At 39.7% G+C, this 25,000-nt stretch overlaps 4 protein-coding genes and 1 non-coding gene across 5 annotated transcripts in view; 1 reads left to right on the top strand and 4 right to left on the bottom strand.

Annotated features, from left to right (window-relative positions):
• Nucleotides 1-1,603, bottom strand: part of xpa (xeroderma pigmentosum, complementation group A) — an 8,419-nt gene extending 6,816 nt beyond the window's left edge. Inside the window, exons 1-2 of the mRNA XM_034301184.2 lie at nucleotides 1,391-1,603; nucleotides 657-872 (exon numbers count right to left, since the gene is read on the bottom strand). Coding sequence (XP_034157075.2) covers nucleotides 657-822 — 166 coding nt within the window. The 5' untranslated portion in view covers nucleotides 823-872; nucleotides 1,391-1,603. The remainder of the gene's footprint in view (nucleotides 1-656; nucleotides 873-1,390) is intronic.
• Nucleotides 1,604-2,029: 426 nt separating this feature from the next.
• On the top strand, nucleotides 2,030-2,103 carry trnai-aau (transfer RNA isoleucine (anticodon AAU)). Its single transcript has one exon. It is a non-coding gene; the product is annotated as a tRNA-Ile (tRNA).
• Nucleotides 2,104-2,852: 749 nt separating this feature from the next.
• On the bottom strand, nucleotides 2,853-6,600 carry saraf (store-operated calcium entry-associated regulatory factor). Its single transcript, XM_026948084.3, has 6 exons — nucleotides 6,286-6,600; nucleotides 5,767-5,945; nucleotides 4,792-5,227; nucleotides 4,232-4,484; nucleotides 3,840-3,934; nucleotides 2,853-3,383 (listed from the first exon to the last, which is right to left on the bottom strand). The coding sequence occupies exons 1-6, from the start codon at nucleotides 6,350-6,352 to the stop codon at nucleotides 3,358-3,360; spliced, it is 1,056 nt and encodes a 351-aa protein (XP_026803885.1). The 5' UTR covers nucleotides 6,353-6,600; the 3' UTR covers nucleotides 2,853-3,357.
• Nucleotides 6,601-7,535: 935 nt separating this feature from the next.
• Nucleotides 7,536-24,231, bottom strand: slc24a2 (solute carrier family 24 member 2). Its single transcript, XM_034301096.2, has 10 exons — nucleotides 23,053-24,231; nucleotides 19,587-20,535; nucleotides 14,574-14,609; nucleotides 14,142-14,250; nucleotides 13,933-14,007; nucleotides 13,681-13,757; nucleotides 11,906-12,043; nucleotides 11,577-11,666; nucleotides 10,398-10,564; nucleotides 7,536-10,301 (listed from the first exon to the last, which is right to left on the bottom strand). Exons 2-10 carry the CDS (start codon nucleotides 20,385-20,387, stop codon nucleotides 10,052-10,054), a joined length of 1,743 nt encoding a protein of 580 aa, XP_034156987.1. The 5' UTR covers nucleotides 20,388-20,535; nucleotides 23,053-24,231; the 3' UTR covers nucleotides 7,536-10,051.
• Nucleotides 24,232-24,873: 642 nt separating this feature from the next.
• tspan5b (tetraspanin 5b) overlaps nucleotides 24,874-25,000 on the bottom strand; it is a 7,083-nt gene continuing 6,956 nt past the window's right edge. The window contains exon 9 of the mRNA XM_034301099.2: nucleotides 24,874-25,000. This exon is cut by the window's right edge and continues 2,054 nt beyond it. The gene's annotated coding sequence lies outside the window, so the exon portion shown is untranslated.

Raw genomic sequence — 25,000 nt, 5'->3', positions numbered from 1 at the left:
ACACACAGAGACACACACACAGAGGCACACACAGAGACACAGAGGCACACACGGAGACACACACACAGAGACACACACGGAGACACACACACAGAGACACACACACAGAGGCACACACAGAGACACACACAGAGACACACACACAGAGACACACACAGAGACACACACAGAGACACACACACAGAGGCACACACAGAGGCACACACAGAGACACACACAGAGACACACACAGAGAAACACACAGAAACACACACACAGAGACACACACACAGAGGCACACACAGAGACACAGAGGCACACACAAAGACACACAGAGACACACACACAGAGACACACACACAGAGGGACACACACAGAGGGACACACAGAGACACAGAGACACACACAGAGACACACACAGAGACACACACAGAGACACACACACAGAGACACAGAGGCACACACGGAGACACACACACAGAGGCACACACAGAGACACAGAGGCACACACGGAGACACACACACGGAGACACACACAGAGACACACACAGAGACACACACAGAGACACAGAGGCACACACACAGAGACACACACACAGAGACACACACAGAGGCACACACACAGAGACACACACACGGAGACACACACAGAGACACACACAGAGACACACACACACCTTCCCCGGCAGATGGTCGGTTAGCGAGTCTGGCCTGCCTCAGCATCAGCGCTCTCTGTCTGTTCCTCTCGATCTTAGCCAACAGGAACGGAGTTAACGGCTCACTCTGAGATTCTCCCTCCGCTTCACTCACAGCAGAGGACGAGCTCGACTTCACACTCTCCATCCTGATCACTACACACACTCACTCACACACACACACACACACTCACACACCTGCAGAGAGAGAGAGAGAGACACCTGAGTGACCACATCATCTAATATATAATACACACACACCTGCAGACAGAGAGAGAGATCAGTACATAAGTAAATCAGAAAGCACTACAGTGTACAAATAAATACATATATAAATAATAACAATCAGGTGAGTTATTATCACCTACACATAAATAAATATGTAAATAATAACAATCAGGTGAGTTATCACCTACACATAAATAAATATGTAACTAATAACAATCAGGTGAGTTATTATCACCTACACATAAATAAACATGTAAATAAGATTAATCACGTGATGCGGAAACATGATGATATAAGAACAATATCGAGATAAATTACATAATGTTATAATTCATATTCATTATAATATACCAATACTGTAGTAATCACTATTAACGCTTTATATAATATCTATACAATATTTATATAATATTTATAAAAACATCTTTTAGAACTCACTATCTGTTTATATTTATTTCTATGTTTATTTGTTTTCTGTGATAACTCACCCAAAGCAGCTGTGTGTAAATAATCTCCACAAAACACACAGAAAACTGAACGGAGTTACATTACATTTACGCTGTACATTTTATACACATTTATATAAAAATATACTTATATATTAATGAAGTAGCTCGTTTCAAACTAGATAGCGTAATGCTAATGCTAACGCCTCTGTTTGTGTAAGACTTTGTCTTCTTCTGTGGTTGGAGTATGAACGATCTGAGTCACGTGATGCACATTTCCGCCACCTACAGGCTGACACACGATAGTGCAGTTCAGTTTAATAGAAAATGAGCGACATTCATTTTCATGCAATTGTTAAACGTTATAACACCAAAAACAAACAAACTAACTAAAAACGATAAACTAACCATGAAAGCAAATTTATTCAAATCCTCTCTGGTGTAGAAATGTCATGGTTTGTGTGGTTTCTCCTCTCAGTAGAAGTGTATCACTGTTAGTACACTCCTTACGCTGAGATATATGTACATTATATTTATAAATGATTAAACTTCTAGTCACATTGCTGTGTTTTACAAGTTCATATCTCTTTATGATAGCTATTCTAGTCTAATAAATAGTTATTTCATAGTTAGAGTTGTGTAATGCTCCTCTGAATATGGGAATGTTGCTATGCTTTTACAGGCCGGTTAGCTCAGTTGGTTAGAGCGTGGTGCTAATAACGCCAAGGTCGCGGGTTCGATCCCCGTACGGGCCACTAAACCCTTTTCAAAAATTATATAGTTTTCACATTGGGTATGTGTTTAAACCGAGCATCATATAAAACACATCCCTTCCTCACCTTTCGGTGTAAGGTGATATAAAACCACTCCGTTATTTGCATTAAATTTCCTACAGCTCAGTGATTTTTAACATGTGGCGCTCCATCTAGTGGCCAGTGGTGGAACTGCAATATAAAAACAGAGAATGTTCACCAGCTTGAAAACTATTTGATCACTAAAGCAATTTTACATTAACCTTCATTATTATAAATATGTTATAGTTTATTATTATTATTATTATTATTATATTCTATAAATATTTCGTTTAAGTAAATATTTAGATTATGCAGTATGGTTTATTAGTTGTCTTCGTATACATCTGGGGCAAAAGTACATACATATAATAGAAGGTATAAGGAGATTTTTTTAAAATGTTTATTTTTGTATCAAATATTTTTCTAATATTATGTTGTCAATTAATATCAATGGCAAATGCAATCATCCTTAGAAACACGATATTACATATTCAAATAAAATAAAAATAAAAAAATACACACTGGTATCCCCAAACTAACAGTCGTTAAATATTATTTGTGCTGTATTTCGATAAGAAAAGGTTAACTGATGAACAATAAATGATTGTGCTGTCCTTCTGTGACTTATGAAAGTGACTTATGCTGTCCTTCTGTGACTTATATTACTTATGAAAAGTAATGAAATTAGGAAAATGTCAGTACAAAAATAATTACTACAAAAATAACCTTTATTTATGTATTAACTGTTCAGGGAAAAAAGAGCCGGTATTTAATTACAGGCAGAACTCAGAGTGAATCAGTTCACTCGAAGCTGTGGTTTGTTGTTTTAATCCCAAAGATCACAATAAATAAATGGTGCTGTAAAATATTACCCTGGCCTGTTCTGCATCATCTTTTTTTAAAAATACGGAGATGAAAATGGACAAGTTCCTTAGCAACAAACAGTACAGTTCAATAGCTATAGCGGTATTCAGAAAAAGTTTAAAAAATAATAATAATAAAATCACACAAAAGGAGGTTAAACACACTTCCTGAATATATATCTCATATCAAACATGGTGCACAAAGCAGATTTAATTTCAAAAGATAGATTCTTTTCCACCAGTGTGGCTAAAGCTAGTTTTGCTATTTAACATTCATTCACTCCGAACTCCACAAACGTTTTTTTTAAACGATGTTCTATGACGTCATCAGTTGCCTCGTATCCAGCGCTGTCTATCTTCTCTTTGTTCCACCGAAACCTGCAACAACAAAATATATTTTTCATTCGTGGTCTGGGGTCGAAGAGAGCGTAACAGGCTGTGCTGTCTTGGTGGGCGGGGCATAGTCTCTCTCCCCCTGTCAATCACAGCGACACCAGCCAATAGTGGGCATCTGTGAGCTCATGTATGTGGAAGAGGGCAGACAGTGATTTTCTCCCCCCTCACCTCAGTAACTGCTTTTCAGCTTCGCTGTAGATTAAAATCACTTCAACTTTTTTTGTTTGTTTTTTTGCAGGTGGGTGCAAACAAAAATAACAGAGAGGCAAAGATGAAAAAAAAAAAAAAAAACCCCACAAACAGTAATACACACCCCTTAAAATTTGTAATGTAGGATGAGACACAGTGGGACACAGTGGCCTGACATCAGCGTTAGAGATGAACTTTGTCAACAAATCAGCGTGAAACAGTCGAGTTAACACGTGACGCGGAGTTTACCTGAAGCAGTGCGAGTCCCTGAGCTGCTGTTGGTGCTGGAGCGTTTGTCGGTGTTGCAATTCGGCGATCTGTAAGGGCTCACAGGAGGACCACGCCTACCAGCAACACCACACAGGGAGAGGGAGAAACAGCAGTGTTTAATACAGTGTGTGTGTGTGTGTGTGTGCGCGCTTGTGAACTACACTCCTTGTCTGTCCATTAGAACTGTGACCTGCCATGTTTACGATATTACACACTTCACAATATTATCACAACACCGTCTAAGAAAACTCCAGATGTTCTCATTGAAACAGAAAAGGAGCAGAAGTCCATCAGCACTATATAGTGCACTTTTTCTAATCAGCCCTAAGTAGTGTACATACGTAACAAGCACCTCAGTGAGCTGCACTCACCTCTGAGAGCCGAACAGGTATCCCAGCAGCCCTCCTGTTCCCATTCCAGACCAGAATCCTCCTCCACCTCTGTTTCTGCCCCCTAGTCCCCCGCCTCCGCCTCCTAATCCTCCGAGTCCTCCTAATCCTCCGACTCCGCCTCCTAAACCTCCGCCTCCAAGTCCTCCGACTCCGCCCCCTAGTCCACTTCCTCCACAGTTTGCGCTGTGAGGTCTGCCGTACGAATCTGTAAATCCATAACTGGGAGGAGGATCTGAAACACAGATATAATAAACCTTAGTCATAGTGGAATCTGGGGGCGGGGACTGTAATATAATCGGTTACAACCACTGTAGGCGGAGACTGCAGTCTGACTGGCTACAGTGGCATTGTGGGCGGGGACTACATTCTGATTGGCTACAGCAACATTGTGGGCAGGTACTGCAGTCTGATTGGTTACAGTGGAAATGTGGGCGGGGACTACAGTCTGATTGGCTACAGCTACATTGCGGGCGGGGACTACAGTCTGATTGGTTGAAGTGGAATTGTGTATGTTACTCACATCTGTACGCAGTCCATACCTGTGTATTCAGACCTAAACCCAGGAGGAGGTGGACCCATGTTGCTGTAGCCGGCTCCATCAGGACCTTGGTTTCCTCTGAACCCATCTCCATAGGAACCGCGAGTGGAGTCACACAGGAACATCTTATAAACAGCGTAGGCGAGTAGCAGGAGGAACGCGATGACCACCACGCTGCCTGAACCCTCGCCCGACAGGCCGCCCGGGAAATGCTGGCTGCTTCCCTGCTGCTGCTTCCCCTGGAAGAACCCGGATGTGAAGTCGGAGAATCGGGACGAGCCCCGGTTCTGCCGGCCCTCGGCTGTGAGCTCCAGCGTGTACTCGAGACCGCACGAGCCGCTCAGTACATACGGGTCATCGGGGCTGTTGTAGCCTTCACAGGAGACCTCCACCTTTCCAAAACGGTACCAGTTATCCATATCAGCCTTGCACTCCCACTACAGAGAGAGAGAGAGAGAGAGAGAGAGAGAGAGGTCTCAGACAGGTCAATAACAACATTACTCATTTTCCCACAAAACCGTGAAGCTTTTAATCCATCCATATCTTTCAGTTTGAGTAACTGTGCTGTAAAATTAAAAACAGGCTGAGAAGTAAACACCCAGTGGGCGTAGGTATAGAGAGAATAAAAGCCGGCCTTAAACAAAACCTTTTTTCAGTTCTAGATAATCTCCATCATGACTAACAAACAGGCAACAGTCTGTTAAATAAGATCTAAAGAAGAAAAAATCTTGTCTGACTCATCCGACCATGTGTTCAAGCCTGAGGTAAGGAATTAAACACGAGGAGGCATGCTGTTACAGGAAAATAATCCACAGCGGGATGGCGTGATGTGGCCTGTTCACTACTTCCTTGCAACACACTACACACTCCTGCACTAAAAGTATGTGAAGTACACGATTCGAGACATGGCTCAGGACTGTCGTTGTTGGCGTTCAGGTGAATCGTTATTCCCGTTACGTAGAGCTCGGACACACACCTGGACGTCCACACCGTCCCAGCCTTTATTCTGACACTGGATCACTTCAGGGACGAAGGCGGAGCAGCCCGCTGATCCTCCCACACACTGCAGCTGAGGAACAGGACTGGAGCGGCGAGCCGTCGTGTACCGACCCCTGTACAGCGTCAGGGCCTGGACATCACGGAGTAACACGGCTCCTGCATGCACGCACGCGCACACACACACACACACACACACACACACACACACACACACAGGTTTAGGCAACCTGACTATTTTTATTGAATATGAAATGACGTTTCATGGTGCAATCAGCTGTAAGATTTAACTTGTCAAATATTTTAGACTTAAACAGTGATGAAATGCATCCCTGCTTCTTCTCACACACTTCTCCATCTTCTCCTCTAATCACCCCACAGCAACCCAGTCCTCATTAACACACACACACACACACACACACACACACACAACAATGATGCAAACATCATCACATGCTTCCTGTACACGTATTAAATAATATTTTTCAGATGAGTTTACCGTCATTCCAGCAGTAGATGAGAGGAGACATGAGCAGGTTGAAGAGGAAAAGCGCCACCAGCGCCATGTTTACAGTCTCCAGGCTAATATGCTAAGCTAACACGAATATCTGTTCAACTCAAACTATTTCTGATTAGTCCAGATATCTGAAACTGCTCCTCTAGCTGGTCCTTAAATAAACCCGTCTTGCTGTGTGGACGTCGATTTAAAACACTTGACGTGTCACTCACTCGTTAGAGAAAGTAAACTGGCGCAATCAGACTGTAAACGATGTAAACATACGCGCTACTTCCGCTTCCGGGTTTGTCTACGTCATTTTTGTTGGCCAGTGATTTTAAGGTCGAGCGGAAAATAACGCCAATTTAAAAATATATATTTATATATTTATTTATATATAATTTATAGCTTTTAATTAAATATATAAATTCTAATAATATATTAATATTCGGGTTTTCTATGTGCTTACATAGTAGGCTGAATAAACGGCTAATCCCTGAGGCTAGTGTTTCACCTAGCTATCTGTTACACAAACAATGTAAACGTGTAATAACATTAGAAATGTCACAGAACAATCAAGAACATCAACATTTACCTCAGAAGTGTTGGCCAATCATGATTTAAAAAAAAAAAAGATGAAGTACACCTAATATTACACTAATTAGCATTGCACACTATCCAAACTTCCACCACCCTGCTACAAAAACAATACAAACCGTCAGAGAAATTCTAATGGTTTCCACTACAAATACCATTACAAACCATCAGCTAACCATTAAAACCATTACTGGTCCTTAATGATATCCATTAGACATAACATGCCACCAATAGAAGGCAACAAATTACCAGTAGAGATCCACAGGGACCATTACAGTTTCCATTATAACCATTAAAACCATTACAGATTCTACGGGGGTTTATATTGTTTTTTTGTTTTTGTTTTTTCAGCAGGACATATTGAAAAATGGCAATATCAGCAGTAATATCAGTAAAACCAGGCCAGTAAAACCAGGCTGTGACTAATCTCGACTAAAGCTCTTTTAGGAGGCTGCATTTCACTGGTTGGTTTAAGAGTTTGAGTCTTATCCACTGACAGAACTCATACTTTCTCTTGAAATAACACTCTGAGGACAGTTACGAGTCATTTTTATTTCTGTCAGCGTTCATGTACAACATTCTGAGATTGACAGATACAGCAGTTTTCTGAGGCGTATACTGTAGTATAACTCCGCCCTTTAAAAAAACAAAACAAATGCTGAACATGTAGAGTCTGTTCTAACAAATCTTCTTTACATTTAGTATTTTATAAATCTTCATTTGTTCTCCAAAATGACCCATAATGCCCTGCAAGTGGCAGTGACTACATTTACATGCACATCAAATCCCATTTAAAGTTTATATTCAGGCTAAAGTCATATTCCAAATACGATGTTTATAAGCGTACAGGCATCGGAATATTCCTGGATACGTGGTTGTTGTAAGTTTGCCGATTTACACATGCGCTTTTCCTTTCCCGCGGTTATTTCCTGGGAGATTCAAGATGCTGCTGTTGGTTATAGAGTACAATCAGTTATTAGATTTATTACTACTTTTTCTAACTAACTTAATTAGAACTCTAACACTTCTCACCATCCGAAATTCCCGACAACACTGCCTTGAAATGGAAAGGGTCGGGGAAGCATCTGTTACGCTACGCATCTGTTACACCCACAATTCCTTGTGGGCTGAGCTGCGCATATATCTCCTTTCAGTGGATTTTCTGAATAAGGTGTTTACATGCAATAAATTTCTGATTAAAACAGGCGTATTCCAGGTACGGGATTCGGAATATTGTCTTAATCTGAATCAGGAAATCGGATTCTGATTAATATCGGAATATTGATGTGCATGTAAACATAGCCACTGAGAAACGTCTGCAGGTCTACCAGGCCCATGGGAATACTTCTTGTTTTTATGATAATATATTAATTTTAGCATCACGTTTTCCAGCTATAAACCTGACAGGTTAAGGGATTTATTTACTTCAAAGACCAAAAGGTGACAATGATTTTGTTCGCTAGGGTTCGGGAGGGACAACTGATCCAAGTACAATTCAAACATTCAAAGGACAAATTTGCTGACTTGATGAACATTAAAAATCAAACATTTTACATTTTTAACAGTTAGCATGATGACTTGATTACAGCGACTTAAATACATTAAATGAAGTAAATAAAATATAGATAAATGCCCTGGATGCATATAGATGAGGATGATGAACATGCGCACTATTGTAAATATTAAATGTATTATATGAGAACGAGAAAAACATGATATTGTGTTTAGTATCACAGAATGATACGTTATATTCCACACATGGATACTGTGAAAATACCACAGGCAGCATTGTTGGGCAGTATTTGTAAATGATATGATATAAATATGTAATATCAGCACATTCTATCATTTATTCATTCTATTAGTCAGAACTCTAATGATTAATGAATGGCATTAAATCAGCCATGTTGAAAAAAATAATACAGTATACACAAAACAAATCATTTAAGCTCCACCCGTTACATTCGAAGGAAATGCTTCGACTGACCAGCCCTTTCGTGTTCAGGTTCAGCTTCAGGCTTGTTTTATTCAGATAAAGTCCTGAAGCCTTTATTGTGAACATCCCTGAGGAGTTTCCATGCAATGTCTCTCAACAGTCCACACGTCCACGCTGTTCATTTCCCACGTTATAACAGTCTGAATCTGCTGCACACATGCATGTTCTGTGTGATAATCTCCCAGGAAAAGCTAACAAAAAATGATTTACGGTTAAAATAATGTGCCATCTTTTACCACCACATGAAGCACTGGTCCCGCTGGGTTTCTGTGTGTGTGCTTGATGTGTGTGCTTGAATTGTCCGTGTAGTTTTCTCTATAGTTTCTGTGTACTTTACTTGCTTTCTCTGTATAGTTTGTGCAGTTCCTCTGTATGCTTTTGTGTAGTTTATGGGTCGTTTGCCTCCTTGGTTTCTGGGTTTTTTTTGTAGATTACTGTTCTGTTTTCTGTTTAATTTTGTTGTTTTGCTTTTAGTTTTTGTGTTATTTTTCTTGTAGTTTATGTGTAGCCCTTATGATTTTCTGTTTAATGTCTGTATAGTAAATGTGTAATTAGGCAAATTACAAACAACTGGTCAAACTATTTATGTACTTTCTATATTGTCTGTGTGTTTTTTGTGTAATTTTGTGTAGTGTCTTTGTAATGTCTGTGTAGTCATTGTGTTGCTTCTGTGTAACCTTCTGTGTAGGTTTGTAAAAGTTTATGTGTAATTTTCTGTGTAGTTTTCTGTATAGTTTACTGTGTAGTTACTGTCTAATGTTCTGTGTAGTTTCTGTGTCATTTCCTGTGTAGTATCTGTAGTTTCTGTGTAGTTTCTGTGTCATTTCCTGTGTAGTTTCTGTAGTTTCTGTGTAGTTTCTGTGTCATTTCCTGTGTAGTTTCTGTAGTTTCTGTGTAGTTTCTGTGTCATTTCCTGTGTAGTTTCTGTAGTTTCTGTGTAGTTTTTGTGCCTTTTTCTGCGTCATTATCAGTGATTGTAGTTGTTGAATATTTTATTCATTGTTTCCTCGTGGTTGCTTGGTAGGTTCTGTAGGGGCTCTCTGCCATTTGTGTAGTTGTTCTGTGTAGTTTCTGCTTATTTCTTTGTGCGTATTGTCTCAAAGCCCCTCAGACAGAAATGGTGTGAGTGTTGTATCTCCACTTTCTGCTTGGCAACACATATTCCCCTGATGCTCCTCAGATGGAGACGGGGCAGGTGATGATCTTGTCCTCCAGCATGACACTGACCACGAGGAAAAAGAAATAAAGCAGGAACATGAAGAAACCAAGCACCTTGCTCATTTTCCACTTGCACATGGCGATGGAGAAGATGACAAAGATGAGCATGAGGAAGAGCAACACGATGGCGCAGAACAGGCCGTTACTGCTCACTGCCACCGGCTTCAGGCCGTGAAAGGTTGAGTAGAGCAGCCACGGGAAGGGCAAACTAACGACAAAGGACAAAAGGACAAAAGGACAATCAAACATTGGTGCTCATAAAGCTCTTTAATGCCTGATAGAGTTTACTGATGATAATCCTTACCCCACAGTGATGTCAAATATGTTGGAACCCACTGAACTCGACACAGCCATGTCTCCTAAACCTTTCCTGGCCACAATGACACTGGTGATGAGATCTGGAATGGAAGTTCCTGCTGCGAGAATCGTCAGACCCATGATCTCCTCCGTAATGCCAATAGTCTCCCCAACCTGTGGTGTAATCCAAAAATTCAGAACTCTCGGCTCTCATCAAACACATTGTAGGATTGTAAAGATATCCTGTTCTCTAATATTTTTGCCATTATGTGCACACGAGGAGGTCACATAGTGCATTATGTCCTTATATATCCACATGTGGCTACAACCCTCTTCTGGTCAAAACCGTTATCTAACTTCTAAAATGGCTTTTTTTTAAATTTAATGACCATTTGTATGTCTTTAGCTTTATTTTATTCCAGTCAATTTTGTACTTCATCCTAAACATCTTTTAATTATTACACCTTTTAATTTAATTGCATGTATTTTTGTTCAATCTAATTGTTCTTCTTGTTCTTATCATCTTTTTTCTTTCTTTTTTTAATAAAATATCTTAAGTTTAATTATAAAATGTATGAAAAGTGCTTCGTAGTTACATTCCAGAAATTTTGATTTCTAATTTTAGAGCAAATAACTATATCGTAACCCCTGAAGTCGCACGCTTACCATAAAAACCCTAGTAAACCTGGGCATTTTAAAAGACTAATACTTAAATTTGTAACAAATATATTACTTTGCTATTTGAGTCACATAACCTGCTAGAAAAATGAAGTCAATGGAGTAAATTATTGTGTTGTACATTAGCTTTTTAAAATGGACGAGTAATTCTTGGCCCTGTTACAAATGACACTGCTATTTTAAAAGCTGCTAGTCTGTCATAGCCTTAATTGAGCAGGAACAGAAGTGAACAGCTAATTGGCTTTGGGATTTGGCTGCTTTTCTCTGTCTGTCTTTCTCAGTCTATCTTTATCTCTTTTCCTCATCATCCACTCTGTAAATTTAAGCCTCTATATTGTTACGCTAGCCGTTCTTCAGGGACTGCTTCTTCAGCAAACAGCAGTAACGTTGAGTAACTGTACATGCTCCATGTCTGTGGTTGGTAGAATGAATTTTAGTGCTTGTTTCTGACAAAGTGTGTATATATACATGTGTGTGTGTGTGCGTGTGTGTGTGTGTTCTCGTTCACCTGGTGAGCCCACCACACCATCAAATAGGAGAAGACAGCGATCCAACTGATGGAACCCAGAAAAGTGATGGGAAAGAACTTCCTTGAAGTCTAAGTGAAAAAAGATAACAAGTACTTGGTATTTGGTCAAATGAGGCTTCTGTTTAGCATGGTGCAATCACACCCTGGAGAGATAGGTAGATACATTCATAGGAAAAAACTTCCTCTTTGGATGGTTAATGATTCTAGTATTCCAAAGAAGTTCTACTTGGAACCCTGTCTGAAAGGGAAATGTCTTAAGAACATGCAGGGCATGATGGGTAAACAGGAATTAAACTTGAGGTTCTCACTTCTCTGCGGACGTCGGGCAGTGTGAGCCACAGTGGGAACACAATGGGAAAAATGAAGAGGTACATCACTTGCTTCTGGCTTGTCTCCGGCCATGTCAAACTGAGAGGCTGGTCTTCATCCTCTTCTTCTTCCTCACTCTGCATCAAAATACTCAATCAGTGACTGAGTCATAGACATAGCTCCAACCCTGCTTAAAACACACCTTCACACACACCCTTTACTTATGGCCAAAGCGATGTTTAGCAAAAAGGCATTGCGATTTGATGCAATTTTCTTTTTAAAAACAGTTTTCTTTCATGATGGAGAATATTTGTAGCAACAACTCCATCTGTACATGACCAGGGAACAGGTGAAAAATGTTTCTAACCAACTATAAGTCAGTCTCAGGGTCCCTTTTTTCTCAAGAAAGTTTCTGGAAAGACAGCACTATGTTCCCAGGGTCCTTGTTCTCAATGTTCTTATGTTCTCAATGTTTCTAGGATCCAATGATACTTGGGTCCTATCTTCCCAGGATTCTATGTTTTGGGGTTCTTGTTCTCAAAGCATTATGTTCCTACGGCCCTATGTTCCCAGTGTTCTAAGTGCCTAGAGCCCCATGTTCCCAGTGTTCTAAGTGCCTAGAGCCCCATGTTCCCAGTGTTCTAAGTGCCTAGGGTCCTATGTTTCCAGTGTTCTAAGTGCCTAGAGCCCCATGTTTCCAGTGTTCTAAGTGCCTAGAGCCCCATGTTTCCAGTGTTCTAAGTGCCTAGAGCCCCATGTTTCCAGTGTCCTAAGTGCCTAGGGTCCTATGTTTCTAAGTTCCTATGTTGCCAGACAACTGTGCTCCAAGGGTCTATTGTTCACAGAGACCTATGTATGTTTAAAGAGCCCTTGTTTTCAGGTTCCTCTGTTTGTAGGGTACTGGTTTCGCAGGGTTCGATGTTCCCAGGGACCTATATTTCCAGAGTCCTATGTTCCGAAGTGCCTATGAACCCAGTATCCTATATTCCCATGGCCCTAGTTTATGTTCAGAGGGCCATATGTTACCAAAGTTCTATGTTCTCAGTCACTTATAATCCCAGTGAAATTTACTGGGGAAACAACCAATAACCATACCTAAGATCCTATGTTTCCAGACCCCTATATTCCCAGCATCCTTGTTCACTGGACTCTATTTTTCTAGGGTCCTACGTTGCCAAAGTGCTATGTTCCTAAGGCCCTATGTTTTCAGTGTCCTTTGTTCAAAGTCCCAAGAGTCCCAGGTTCCCGGGGCTGTATGTTACCTTAATGATTTTTGTCTGGAAAACAGCCCTATGTTCTTCTTGATTCCCAGAGGTTCCCAGGGTCCTATGTCATAATGCTGTATGGTACCTTGGCTCTATGTTCCCAGGGTCTTCTGTTCTCAGGATCTTATATTCCTCCAATGAAATGTCCCTTAAATGTACCTTATGTTCAGAGGACCATTTTGTTTCCAGGACCATATGTTCACACAGACCTATATTCCCAAAGTTCTGTGTTTTCTGTGATCTCAATGCCCTAAAATCCCTCACTTGAAATTTGGTGGGAAACAACCACACGTTTCTAAATGTTTAAGGTTAATGTTGCTCTATAAATCCTGTTTTCCATAGTGCCCTCAGAGCATAGATCCTCTCCCAAGTCGATTAGTTTCCTTCACAAAACACTTACACACACCTCCCCTTGTGCTGCAAGTACACACTTGGAGTGTGTAAAGAGCAGCAATTAAACTGGTTGCTGGTTTGTTTTATCTGTAATTCGATTAATTACAGTGTGTTACCTGTTGTGCTATGCTGCCGTTCATTGGCGGAGTGACCTCCACCTCCACGCTGGTACTTTTGGGAAATTTCTTATCCACTGCAGGATGGGTAACAAGAGAAAAACAATGAACGAAAGAAGGACAATTAAATGTTTTAGTGACGCTGCAGTTCTGTTCACTCAGACATTAGTGTACAGAAGTATGTGATTTGAAACACAGCTGATTTATGATGCAGTACACACTTATTCCCTAATTCCTTATTAAAACACATACCAATGCCGTTTATTTCATCTTCTCCCTTTTTTCTTGCAATCTTGTGCAGAAAGGAAGCTTTGTCCTTGAATTTCCCTAAAACACACACCAAACAATAATGCAGTTTACGACACACACACACACACCTACACAACTGTGCTAGTTAATGCTAGTTAGTGTTAGTTTCACTCCCAAGCTACTGTGTTGAGGAAAGAGTGCATGCATGTTACCTTCACTGAGTGGATCTAGAGTGTGGATCATGAGCTGGAAGATGCTGTTCCTCATCAGTGAGTTGTGCAGAGAGGCAGAGCTTACACCTCTCTGAAGATGGGGCTTGGCCTAAAGCAGGAAGAGCATTTATAGATCAGCATATGATATAGACCAAGACTGGGCGATATAGTGATATAATATCGATATTACGATATGATCCTCATGATACACTTTACTGCAATTTCATCACCATTAGTCACTGAAACAAGTAAATGATTAGATGCTAAAATCTATTTTACCCCTAATATAAGCATTATTATTATTATTATTATTATTATTATTGCCACTGTATTATTTTATCTTATATATCACTACACTGTATAATATAACAGCTGATTTTCTTTGTTAAACTTGAATCCGAAATGTGTAATGTGGAGTGAAGTTATACATACCGAGAGTTTGTTCTCGTCATCCCCAGCGCTGTCGACCTTTAGAAGGACACAGAGATATCCAATATTACTTCATTATTGACATCATGAAATATTAAAAAAAAATTATTATTTTATAAATTATATTATTCCTCGGACAGGTTGGTTTCAGTTAGAGCTGTGACAGTACATCAGTATGACATCTAAACTATTATCATTACCTGTGTTGTACTTTAATAATAACAAAAGTGCTTCAGACTTTCTGTGAATACTTTGTGTACCAGGCTGCAGGTGTAATACATAGAGTTACTGACATAACAGTGTACAGGGATTGAAATGAAAAAAAAGCTCCTTAAGACAAAGGATGAAAGGTGTTTTATGGTGAAGTTTTCTGTAAGCAGAAATGTGTTTCTTTGTGTTTACATGTTTATTTGTGTTTACAGGGACATCTTCAGGACAGAGGAGTTTACATTTTTTGTGGTTTCTCAGGAACATGACAAGCTGCGTTTTTTTTTGTCTGGTGAGGGAATGACTCTTTATATCTGCTATAACAAAAAAAAAACGCAGCTATAAAAGAGAACAGGAACTAACTTGTTTTGCAGATGTTCCACAACATTTAATGTAACTAAACAGATAGAAAGTCTGATGTGTTGTTCTTTAATTAGTTCGAAATTGTAACAGCTGAAAAACTGCTGTAGTATAAGAGGAATAAAACACATGGGGACATGCTGTTATAGGAAAATAATCAACTTTGGGGTGATAACAGTAACTCCTCTTTATATATTTTACTATAACAGCAGAGGGGAGATGGGTATCAGGGAACAGGGTTTTAAAGGAGCAGTGTGTAATGTTTAGAGCCCACTGCTAAGCCCCGCCCTCTGCTCAACCTTAGTATGACTTGTGAGTTGTTTTTTAAATAAAAGGGGCGGGTCTGAACAAGCACTTTTCTGTTTGGAGAATATATATATATATATATATATATATATATATATATATATATATATATATATATATATATAAAAATCCAGATATAAACTTCCAAAATCCAGAGCGTGATGGAGCAGAGATCATTCTGTTCAAAGCTACAACTACAGTATGATGTCAAAGCAAGCAGTATCTCTTCACTTTATCATACAATATCATGTAAAGCGGATATGCGACGTGAGATTTAACTCTATATAAAACACTTTAGATTATTAGTAAAGGATTACAAATCTTTAATTACAGTTTATGATTTTGCCAAATGACTTTTGAGTTTGAGTGGTCAGTGGACAAATATCACTACATATTCACTCAAACATGTGAATATATGTATAGAAATTCATGCAGTGAAGGAAATTATGGGATTTAGTCTCTGAGCAAAAGAAAGAACTCAATAGCAAAAGAAAGAAAAAAAGGCAACAGGATTCATATGATAGTTTCACTGAGAAAACACAAAACACAGCTAAAGAAGCAGAGCGAGAAAGGACTCATCAGGTTTGGAACAGGAACAGCCTGTAATAGAGACGGAGAAGAAGAAAGAGGAAGAAGTGATTTGAAAAGATTTTAACATAACGTAACCCAGAACTAACCCAATTGCTAAGATCCTCCACTCAGTAACACTGAAATACAACACTGATTACACTGCACTTATTTTACACAAACTCACTGTAAACACATGTTCCTAGATCCAGTTTCCTGATCTGTCCTCAGTCCTGATCCAATCTCACCGCTTTTCTATAGGAGTTCCTCAGGTTTTTGGTCCACTTTTGTTCTCCCTAAACACAAAGCCACTGGTCTCAGTGACCAGATATCAAGGTGTCTCCTAACACCGATATGCTGATGACACACGACTTGTCTTTCGCTTCGTCCACTTCGCAAGTGTCTGCGACTGCCGTTCTGATATATCTTTCAGGATGAACATCATCCAAGGTTTAACCTCGACAAAAAGTAATCTAAGGAATAGCTAAGGACTTAGTCCTGCTGGATCTTACAGTCTATCCAGTGCACACATCTAAGAGTCTTGGAATGATTTTGGATGATGGGCTCAATTTCTCCAAACACATCCCTTCAACCACCAGATCTTGCAGATTTTTTGCTCACCATCAACATCAGAATAAAACCTTTCCCCTAAAAATAACTCAGATCTTTAACAGCAAAGCTAAGGCATGTTCTTTTTTGAGATTAACGTAGAACAAGATCTCCCTGCTTCAGTGTTCTGGGTCTTCAGTGGCGGAATGAAGCCCACTTATCCATACTCAGAACAGCTCCATGTTGCCAATCCTTCTGCGAAGATCTAAAGACCAACCCTTTCAGCCAGAATGTGCTGCATCCACCAATAGCAGTGCTCAATTGTACAGTGTCAATAGGTCACCTGCCATTTACAAACATGGCAAAACACCAGATTGACTGAAATATTATTGTATAAAATTAGTTGGAAGAAGTGGCAAAAGTATAGGTATTTATGATCACATTTGGTATCGCAAAAAAAAGGAATTCGTCAAATATGCTGGTGTGTCAAAATGGACAGTTCAGCTGTCGGATTATTTGGAACAGCAGATGAAACTCCAAAATAGAAACCACATGTTGTAGCTGAATCAGTGGAAGAGTTTAAATCTGACAGGAACTCTCTCAGAAAACTGCTAGAATCCTGACCTGACTGGATCGGTGCTGTTATTAAGGAGTTATTAAGTTATTCATTCTACTCCAAACTAGCATTAGTCTAGCATTAGTCTCTAGTCCCCCAGGATACAATCCACATTCTCAGAGTATTGTTTATCTTTGCAATTTAAGCTGTTTCCACATTTGGAAGTCACTCTGGATAAGAGCTTCTGCCAACTGTTTAAATGTAAATGAGCAGCATGATCAAACAGTCTTTGTGAGACAGACAGTGAAAGACCTTGCAGCTTAGAAGGTCACTCCCTTAAGCATTAAGCGTCTTTTTTTATATCTATTTATTGTCACGCTCGGCAAGCAGGTCATTCTGGATTACTGGATTTCACTCAGACTGTTGCCATGGACTGAAATGAGAAAATCAATATTTCTTACACTACAGATCCAAATATGTAAATCTACTGAAATGAGCTTCACACAATCACTCTTTTTTATGGCCATGAACAGCAACTTAAATGAGGGTTTGAGTTTGAGGTCATGCTGTTTTGACTCTTGAGGACACATCGTGGTTCCTGGCTAAAGTTAGCCATGCTAACAGGATCTGATGCGCTTAACGGATTAGTTCAGAGGAACAAGCGGTTACATGTGGGAATCCATGCCTCTGCTGGATCTACATACACATACACACATACACACACATACAGACACACACACATCCAGTGCTGTTTTACGCCTGTCAGTCTCAGAAAATAAGGTATGCTTTCTAGAACTGATGGAGCCGTGGTTTTGACATGGGAAGGTGACAATATGTTTTCGTTCAAGTGGCTAAAGTTGTACGAACACTTCTGCTAAGAAACTATGATGTCATGTATAAGCTAGTTAACTATTTAGCCAGCTAGCATTTGTCTATTAAACACCATTATGTCTTTTAAACAGTGTAAAAACATTGTGATAATGTGGAAACGCAACAGAATCATTAGGAACATCAACATTTCCCTCAAATGCGTTGGTGACTCAAAAAAAAAAAGACTTTAATTACCATTAGCAACCACCAAATTTCCTGGGTTCTGCCATGTTGAGAAACTTTTCTCAGTGTTGTGAAACTTATGAAGGCTGGGTCACTGGTTGATGTGGTATGTAATTATGTCACATCATTTGGGAAGGGGAGCTATACACCCCATAATGGAGTGCTTTATTTCTCTTACTGTTATGTTGCCATAATTTATTCATAATCTGTCAAGAAAAATGCACCATACCGGTTCCCCAAGGTACAGCAATGTAGATATACCTACAATGGAACAATAATGGTCCAATTCTGTATGTCAAACATATTGCACTACTATTTTTATCCTCTAAAGGTACCAGAGATCTACCCTTGAGGGTCCCACCCCACTGACGAGTGTTTGTACGCTACAATATCAGTTTAGTAGCTTTTTTTCTGACAGTTTTTAGCAGTGCTGGCCCAGAGGTTAAGGCTTTGGGTCACTGATTTGGATTGCGAGTTTAAACCCCAGCAATACAAAGCTAAAACTGATCCACAGCCTCATGAGGATGGAATACTGGTTGCTGGAATCATATTTGAAAGATTAAACATGCTGAATAGATGAGAACTGTGACTATTGAGGACCTCTGACATGTGACGTGGCTATGGCCATCTCGAGTCACCTGAGCTCTGTAAGAAGGACACACCACGTCAGAAAGCAACAAATCCGTCTCCGGCTGCGTGAGAGCTAAAGAAGCCACCTTCGGCTTTAAGAATTTGCTTATCATTTAAGAACTTATTATCATTAATATCAAAAGCAAATCTGAAACTCTAATGTACATCTGGTCAACGATTTGTCATTGTAAACCCTATATGCTAAAAGCCATGTAATGATGGTGGCATTGTTCTGCAGAAAGAAGTTATTTATAGGTTACAAGGCATAGAGATGTTTGAATTAAAAGCAACACAATCAAAGCGTAATATAAAATGTCCTCCAAGACAACCGTAGTAACTCTATTGTCAGTCTGATATGTGGGGACAGGGGTAGAAAGTTATTTACATACATGACATATCATATATGTATAAGGAAGTGCAACACAGTTGTGTAAATGTTGTAAGTGGGTGTGGCCAAAGCATCTTTACTTCACGTCGTGGTGTTCTTTGTTTGGGTCGGTAACGAAGGCTTGAGGAAGATACTACACCTAGATGAAGCCTAAATAAAACAACCCCCACACCTCCTCCCACCCTACTTCTCCAACCTTCACCAGTCAGCCATCTTTGCCTGATATTGAGCTTCTTTCTCTACAGGTGTTCTGTTCTTCCTCAGATGATTTTACCCACGTGATGCCTTTGCTGAACCTTAATCCAGCATGGTCAGGAGCCAAAACAGGTGACTGACTACTTCCTGTGTATCTCTTCAGCCATGAAACCTTGGACAGAGATTGATTCTGAGCTCGACTCACCTTGGACACGGCCTCCACTTCGCCCACCTGGTTCCAGTTAATCAGGTTCTTGATGATCATCTCCACAGTGGCGTTGTATTTCATGAAGAGCACATAGGAACAGTAGGCTCCTAGCAGAGCCATGCTCTCCAGGTAGGTGATATAATTGTCCAAGAAGAAGAAGATGAGCATGATGAGGTCCATGATGTAGAAGGAGACATCACGGAAGAGTGGCCACCAGGTGAGGTTGAGTATCTCACGTGAGAACAGCGCACACATGCCGATCACAAACAGGATGTTGAAGACGGCCGAGCCTACGATGGTGCCGATCCCAACGTTACTGTGCGAGATGAACACACCGATGACAGACGTGAAGAGCTCAGGGGCGGAGCCTCCAGCTGCCATAAAGGTGGCGCCTGCTACATCGTCTGAGATCTTGAGCTTCTCTATGATGACAGTAAGGGCTGGGACGAAGAACTCGTCGCACACAATGGCCAACGCGATGAACATGTACAGCATCCCGAATATGTGCAGCACCACGGCACCCTGACGCCTTTCCTCTAGAGAGAAAAAATCCTCAGGATAATCTCCGTGGTTCTCCATCACCAATGGTATCGGTGTGGTAAACTCCACCCCTTCCTGATGGGCAGAGCGTGGAGTTCTATGGTGCTGAGGCTCATCTCTTCCTCTGAAGGCACTCCAGCACAGGAGCAGAGAGAATGCGAACAAGCTCAGCACAAACCCAAGGATCCGTGATGCACGAAGTTTCCTCCTCACATGATGCCTTCTCGGCCGCTGATTGGCTGAAACCATGGTGACCATGGTTGGATGACTCAGTGGTCCAGTGGGCTGTCTCTGAGCTATGGAGTGGTAGGCATCGCCCCGCCCACGATTAAACCTGATAGGAAGGACACGCTCCGTGATTCCACACTGGGGCAAGATCCTCTAATGGTTTCCTCATAATAAGGTCCTGGGGGGGAGAGAGAGATGAATTTTAGCATTTATAAAATGACAAAAAAAAATGCAGTGGAATTTGGAGCTCTAATGCTAATGTAGAGGTGAAATAGACTGTTATTTCTGATAAACATTACATTAGACTTGTAGTTGAATGCAAAATGAAAAGAAGCAAACATTTGGAATGAGGAAGATCTTCTGTAAATTTTCCCTGAAGTTTTCCTTTTAAAATATCTCTTTGTTTGCCTAATCTAAAATGTTCAAGATATCATTTTAAATAATAAGGTTATGTGTGAGCACAGCAATATATATATATATATATATATATATATATATATATATATATATATATATATATATATATATATATATATACACAGCAGCTACACTATTACCATTTATAAATACCCCACAAAAATGTGAAGGGTTTGACTGGTGCCACCTCTGGTATTCCCCAAGCTTGACTTAAACCCAGAAGCAGGTCTAAATAATCAGATTTTAAAATATAAAAATAGGGAAAATAACACCTGAGTGGTGCAACTTCCTTTGATTTCACCTTATCCTCAGATCACAATTTCAAATCCTGCTTACATCACATCCACAGAGGCGTGAGTTCAAGATACACGCATAATGGTTTTATCCCAAGCTCCGCCTTATTTTCCTTTCCTGTCCAATAGCATATCAGCATTACCTCATTCCATCTCTTCAGCCAACACTTTTCCTGTGGACGTATTTTAAATAAGAAGCTGCAGATGTGATCAAAAGACAATCTGCGTCTCAGGAAGTGGCACCTGACACTCGATTCCAAAAAGAAAAGTCCAAATGCCCTTTTTAACCAGAATGCGGATCGTTCAGCTAAAAATTAATGTTTAATTCTAACTAACGTAACTATTCCAGCTCCAGTCTGTATCGAAAGTATTTTGGGTTCTGTTTTATCCCTTTTATTTTAATGCCATGCTGCTGATGCATAATTTAACAGTTTAAAACTTTCTAAAGAATATTGAAGCAGTTGCTGTTGGTTTCTACCTCAAATATTTCCTGAGTCTTAAAACTGATTTATTAGGTCTTGGGATAGTCGTTTAATAATGACTCTGGTTTGTAATGTTTCAGAAGTTTGACCTGCACATTTACAGTAAGAAAATGTGGGCGGAGCTTCGAGGTCCAGCCTTCCTCTCTCAACGCTTTGTCACTTTGACGTTAACCAGTCGCAGCTCTTCGTTAGGTCACGTGTACATGAGTGTTCAACTGCTGTTACATAAGTTACAAAATGTGCAACGGAAACGTCTTTCGTCCTCACAGATTCTTAGCCGTCATGTGACCAGACAAGCTCAGGTGGGAATTAGGTGACTAAATCAGTGGCAAATAATTGGGATGAAACCAAAAAAAAAGTTCTGATCAGTTCTTATTAAAACCTACCAATTCTGCACATTGGGATAAAACCTACAACCCCCTCCATCCACAGCGTGTCGTCTCTCCATCTGTCAGTCTAATGACTTAATCCGATCAAGAAGCTGCTGATCTCCTGACTTTCCTCACCGCTCGCCTCCAAACTCAACCCCTTACTTTCACTCCGATTTACACAGCAGTGTGAAGTGATACATTAATTATTTGCTCATCGTTGTCACAGCACCATTTTTAAACTCTAATATGCAAATGAGGGCATCAATAAACGCATTAATTGGTCATATTAACGCAGACCTTTCGTCTCGTGAACATTCACATCACAACGTAGTTCCCTGTAACTGTTAAGCAAAAGCTTGTGAACAATAACATTTAAACTGTGGAAGTTAAAATAACGTTATGCAAAAAATGTACAGTAAAAATGAAGAATCTAGTACATATTTACAAAAAAAATTTAGAATTTCATCACATTAAATCATTAAAGAGCAAGCCCAAAGTATAAACATATTCTAATTATATGTTCATAGGCTATAGTTCAATTAATTAAATATAACTGACTACTCTACTGGTGAACTTGGGTTTGTTTATTAATCTATTTATTTATTTATTTTGCTTCTAATTATGCTGTTATTTAGCATTTGAAAGATTAACATTAAATAATGAGAAAAAAGGAGCAGTTTTAATTTATATTTCAAATATATGAAAAAAGTTTATAATTTAAAAATAAAATAAAAGCATGTTTTCTTTTGATTTACAAAAATGATAAAGTGCAATAAAACAAAAATAAATGAGATAAATGACGACAATTTCAATATTGAACATAACATCATAATTATTTGAACTGCTTTTGGTAATGGAACAGTTTTTATATTTTGTTTTATTTTATTTTACAGTTATTCATTTCTATTAGATAGTTTATTATCAACATGCATATGCTTCTGAGTCGTTTGTTCTAGTCTTATTAGAATTTTGGTGATTAATAATAAAAATAATAAACTAATTACTAAAACAATATATTTATAATTTCAAACTTAACTGCTTCATTTCTGTTTATTGCTCTTTAGAACTTCATCATCAGACAAACAATAAGAAGGCTATAGAATAAGAAAGAATAAATAAAGAGTAGTTTTACCTCGGGACTGTCCGACTCCTGAGACGCCTCTCAGCCAACATGGATCAGGACTGAGACACAGCCACGAATCAGAGAGGAGGAGGGATAAATCTCTCTCTCTCTCTCTCTCTCTCTCTCTCTCTATCTACTTTCTGTCCTTTTCCTGTCCTAGACGAGGTCATGTAACCCAGCCCTGTTATAAAACACCTCACTGGGGCTTGTGTTAGCAAATAATATTAAATATATTCACAAGTAGCAAACTGTAATACATGAATGTGTCGGACAATTAAAAATGATTCTCTCCTAAATGATTCACTGCCTAATAAATGAATGATGGGTTCGATGAAATAATGATTCTTTCCTAAATGATTCAGTGGATCAACCATTAGATAATAAGTGATTTGTTGAGATAATGATTCTTTCTCAGATGATTCAGTGCCTAATAAATTAATGATGGATTCGATTAAACAATGATTCTTTCCTAAATGATTCAGCTCCTAATAAATTAGATATTGATGGACTCGGTTAGTTAATGATTCTCTCCAGAATGATTCAGTGCATCCTAAATAAGATCATAATTAGATTCGATTAGATAATGATGCTTTGAATTACTTGATTAAATATGACTGTAGTTGATTCTAGTAGTCGAACCTCTCTCAGAATAACTGTTACTAGCTTTAGGTGAGACTTTTCTTGGAGAGGACATAATGCCGAGTCGAGGCGGTGAAACTGAATCCTGTTTGAATGGAGGTGGATTAGGGATGAAGAGCGGCTCCTAATCCCCGGATTAGCCACGCTGCTTCCCCACCTGAGGAGACTCATGCAGCGAAATGCACTTCAAGTGATTTAGGAACCAAAGATTCATTTCCGAAGTGGAATAATCCGATAAATAAGTATGATCATGGTGAAGGAGGCGTGGCCTATATCTATCAGTGCTAATGGAGGAGGCGTGGCCTCTGTATCTATCAGTGTTAATGAAGGAGGCGTGGCCTATGTATCTATCAGTGTTAATGAAGGAGGCGTGGCCTATGTATCTATCAGTGCTAATGGAGGAGGCGTGGCCTATGTATCTATCAGTGTTAATGAAGGAGGCGTGGCCTATGTATCTATCAGTGTTAATGAAGGAGGCGTGGCCTATGTATCTATCAGTGCTAATGGAGGAGGCGTGGCCTATGTATCTATCAGTGTTAATGAAGGAGGTGTGGCCTCTGTATCTATCAGTGTTAATGAAGGAGGCGTGGCCTATGTATCTATCAGTGCTAATGGAGGAGGCGTGGCCTCTGTATCTATCAGTGTTAATAAAGGAGGCGTGGCCTATATATATCAATGCTAATGGAGGAGGCGTGGCATCTGTATCTATCAGTGTTAATTTATCTATCAGTGTTAATGAAGGAGGCGTGGCCTCTGTATATATCAGTGTTAATGAAGGAGGCGTGGCCTCTGTATCTACAGTGTTAATGAAGGAGGCGTGGCCTATGTATGTATCAGTGTTAATTTATCTATCAGTGCTAATGGAGGAGGCGTGGCCTCTGTATCTATCAGTGTTAATGAAGGAGGCGTGGCCTCTGTATCTATCAGTGCTAATGGAGGAGGCATGGCCTCTGTATCTATCAGTGCTAATGAAGGAGGCGTGGCCTCTGTATCTATCAGTGTTAATGAAGGAGGCGTGGCCTCTGTATGTATCAGTGTTAATGGAGGAGGCGTGGCCTCTGTATCTATCAGTGTTAATGAAGGAGGCGTGGCCTCTGTATCTATCAGTGCTAATGGAGGAGGCGTGGCCTCTGTATCTATCAGTGTTAATTTATCTATCAGTGACTCGTATATTAGAAACAGGAAACACACTTTTACCAAAACATATCAAACTTTATTGTTCACACCGCTCACCCCGTCTCAGGATGGAGAATAGCTTATGTGCTCAAATACAATACTGTAAAAAGACTTAAACAAATCACATCAACCACAACAACAC

Source organism: Pangasianodon hypophthalmus, chromosome 28 (assembly GCF_027358585.1).
Source record: "Pangasianodon hypophthalmus isolate fPanHyp1 chromosome 28, fPanHyp1.pri, whole genome shotgun sequence".
Taxonomy (NCBI): domain Eukaryota; kingdom Metazoa; phylum Chordata; class Actinopteri; order Siluriformes; family Pangasiidae; genus Pangasianodon; species Pangasianodon hypophthalmus.
The sequence above is the reverse complement of the archived record's forward strand: the minus strand, read 5'-3'. Positions and strand labels throughout refer to the sequence as shown.